The sequence below is a fragment of the Eucyclogobius newberryi genome, unplaced genomic scaffold, assembly GCF_026437365.1.
Source record: "Eucyclogobius newberryi isolate DKJ021-1_F unplaced genomic scaffold, fEucNew1.0.hap1 SCAF_119, whole genome shotgun sequence".
Taxonomy (NCBI): domain Eukaryota; kingdom Metazoa; phylum Chordata; class Actinopteri; order Gobiiformes; family Gobiidae; genus Eucyclogobius; species Eucyclogobius newberryi.
In genome coordinates this window covers 176,176-178,605 of record NW_027315745.1, presented here as the reverse complement: position 1 = coordinate 178,605, position 2,430 = coordinate 176,176, and the positions used below count along the sequence as shown (strand labels likewise).

Genomic DNA, 2,430 nt, shown 5'->3' with positions numbered 1-2,430 from the left:
AGGTCTTCCTTCATTGACAGGTTCACTGTTTATGGAAATGATCAACTTTGAAAATATCTCGTTTTCTAATGCATAAATGACTTGTTGAACTCTGTTACATCGAGTGTTTTGAATGTTCTGTACACCATCGCCCCACTGAAGGCTAAAACAGTTAGAAATGATTGGGTCAGGACACAGAAAAGGGAGTGCCGCCTTTTACAGAGAGAAGTTGTACATTTACAACCTCATTTTATGTAGTAATAGAGAATGATATTTTTCTAAAATAATTCAAAGCTGCAGTAACAACTCGTTTGTCCTGTTGCCACAGTAACATATGAACAAACCCTCCAGCTCAGCTGCCGTTAGAACTCATTTCCACATCCAAGTGTAATGAGTTTGATGACAAACTTTAGGGAATTAAATGCAAAATAAATAATAATAATGGCCTCCTGCTGGTGCCAGAGTCAGGACTAAACATGGACCGGCCTCCTGCTGGTGCCAGAGTCAGGAGTAAACATGGACCGGCCTCCTGCTGGTGCCAGAGTCAGGAGTAAACATGGACCGGCCTCCTGCTGGTGCCAGAGTCAGGACTAAACATGGACCGGCCTCCTGCTGGTGCCAGAGTCAGGACTAAACATGGACCGGCCTCCTGCTGGTGCCAGAGTCAGGACTAAACATGGACCGGCCTCCTGCTGGTGCCCAGAGTCAGGACTAAACATGGACCGGCCTCCTGCTGGTGCCAGAGTCAGGACTAAACATGGACCGGCCTCCTGCTGGTGCCAGAGTCAGGACTAAACATGGACCGGCCTCCTGCTGGTGCCAGAGTCAGGACTAAACATGGACCGGCCTCCTGCTGGTGCCAGAGTCAGGACTAAACATGGACCGGCCTCCTGCTGGTGCCAGAGTCAGGACTAAACATGGACCGGCCTCCTGCTGGTGCCAGAGTCAGGACTAAACATGGACCGGCCTCCTGCTGGTGCCAGAGTCAGGACTAAACATGGAACAGCCTCCTGCTGGTGCCAGAGTCAGGACTAAACATGGACCGGCCTCCTGCTGGTGCCAGAGTCAGGAGTAAACATGGACCGGCCTCCTGCTGGTGCCAGAGTCAGGACTAAACATGGACCGGCCTCCTGCTGGTGCCAGAGTCAGGACTAAACATGGACCGGCCTCCTGCTGGTGCCAGAGTCAGGAGTAAACATGGACCGGCCTCCTGCTGGTGCCAGAGTCAGGAGTAAACATGGACCGGCCTCCTGCTGGTGCCAGAGTCAGGACTAAACATGGAGCGGCCTCCTGCTGGTGCCAGAGTCAGGACTAAACATGGACCGGCCTCCTGCTGGTGCCAGAGTCAGGACTAAACATGGAGCGGCCTCCTGCTGGTGCCAGAGTCAGGACTAAACATGGACCGGCCTCCTGCTGGTGCCAGAGTCAGGACTAAACATGGACCGGCCTCCTGCTGGTGCCAGAGTCAGGACTAAACATGGAGCGGCCTCCTGCTGGTGCCAGAGTCAGGACTAAACATGGTGAATCTGTGTTTCAGTTTTATGCAGCTAAAATCTGGAACATTCTTCCTGAAGATGTGAGACAGGTTCTACTCTGACAATGTTCAAATCTAAGCTAAAAACAGTTTGTTTAGATGTGCATGTGACTGAAAGGATTTTTTCTTTGCACTTTTATGTCTTAAACTGTTTTGTGATTTTTTAAATTTCTTTGTGATTTTAATGCATTTTTCCTGTTGTGTGAAGCACTTTGAAATGCCTTGAGTAAGAATTGTGCTCTACAAATAAACTTAGGAGGACAATAGTGTGTTACCTTGGAAAGCAATAGTGAGGTTGGAGTTTCCACTGGGATTTCTAAACTTCACATGTGCGTCTGACCACCAAGCAATGCCCTTCTTTACCAGTGGAACCAGACTCCTTTTGCCATTAGAGTCAACATAATACAACTCCAAAGTATCTGAAAAGGGAAATAAACTACATAGAATCCAAGTAGATGTAATAAGTGTTTGTACTACATAAGCAATGCCAGTTACCATTGAAAAGAGAGTTGGCAATGGCCCCACATGGAGCTATAGGCCGGCCCTCACTCGTACGATATGGTTCACAGTGTTTGTTTGGTTCCTAAATGAAACACAATAAATCATATTATTACCACTCTTTTCGGGTTTCATCTCTTTCACTGTGGAGTGTAAAGTAAATGTATACCTTTAAAGAGGACAGATCCCCATTCCACTGCATGTCATCCCGGGATTTCACATATCTTCTGTGATTTTGGTATAAATTGGATAAGCCATAATACATAAACACATCATTCTGTAAGAAAAAGGCACATCATTCACAAACATATGTGGCAGTTTGGGGTTGTGCCACAATTCGACAACCAGTAGGTGGCGCGAAAGTATAAAAACGCCTCGTCTTCTTCTCTCTCTCACTACGGCTCGTGCATTTCCGCTCC

General features: G+C 47.6%; 1 protein-coding gene across 1 annotated transcript in view; it reads right to left on the bottom strand.

Moving 5' to 3' along the window:
• The window catches only part of LOC140355603 (cell cycle control protein 50A-like), a 2,855-nt gene extending 627 nt beyond the window's left edge, over nt 1-2,228 (bottom strand). The window contains exons 1-3 of the mRNA XM_072440269.1: nt 2,181-2,228; nt 2,009-2,096; nt 1,789-1,932 (exon numbers count right to left, since the gene is read on the bottom strand). Coding sequence (XP_072296370.1) covers nt 1,789-1,932; nt 2,009-2,096; nt 2,181-2,213 — 265 coding nt within the window. The 5' untranslated portion in view covers nt 2,214-2,228. The remainder of the gene's footprint in view (nt 1-1,788; nt 1,933-2,008; nt 2,097-2,180) is intronic.
• Between the last annotated feature and the right edge of the window lie 202 nt (nt 2,229-2,430).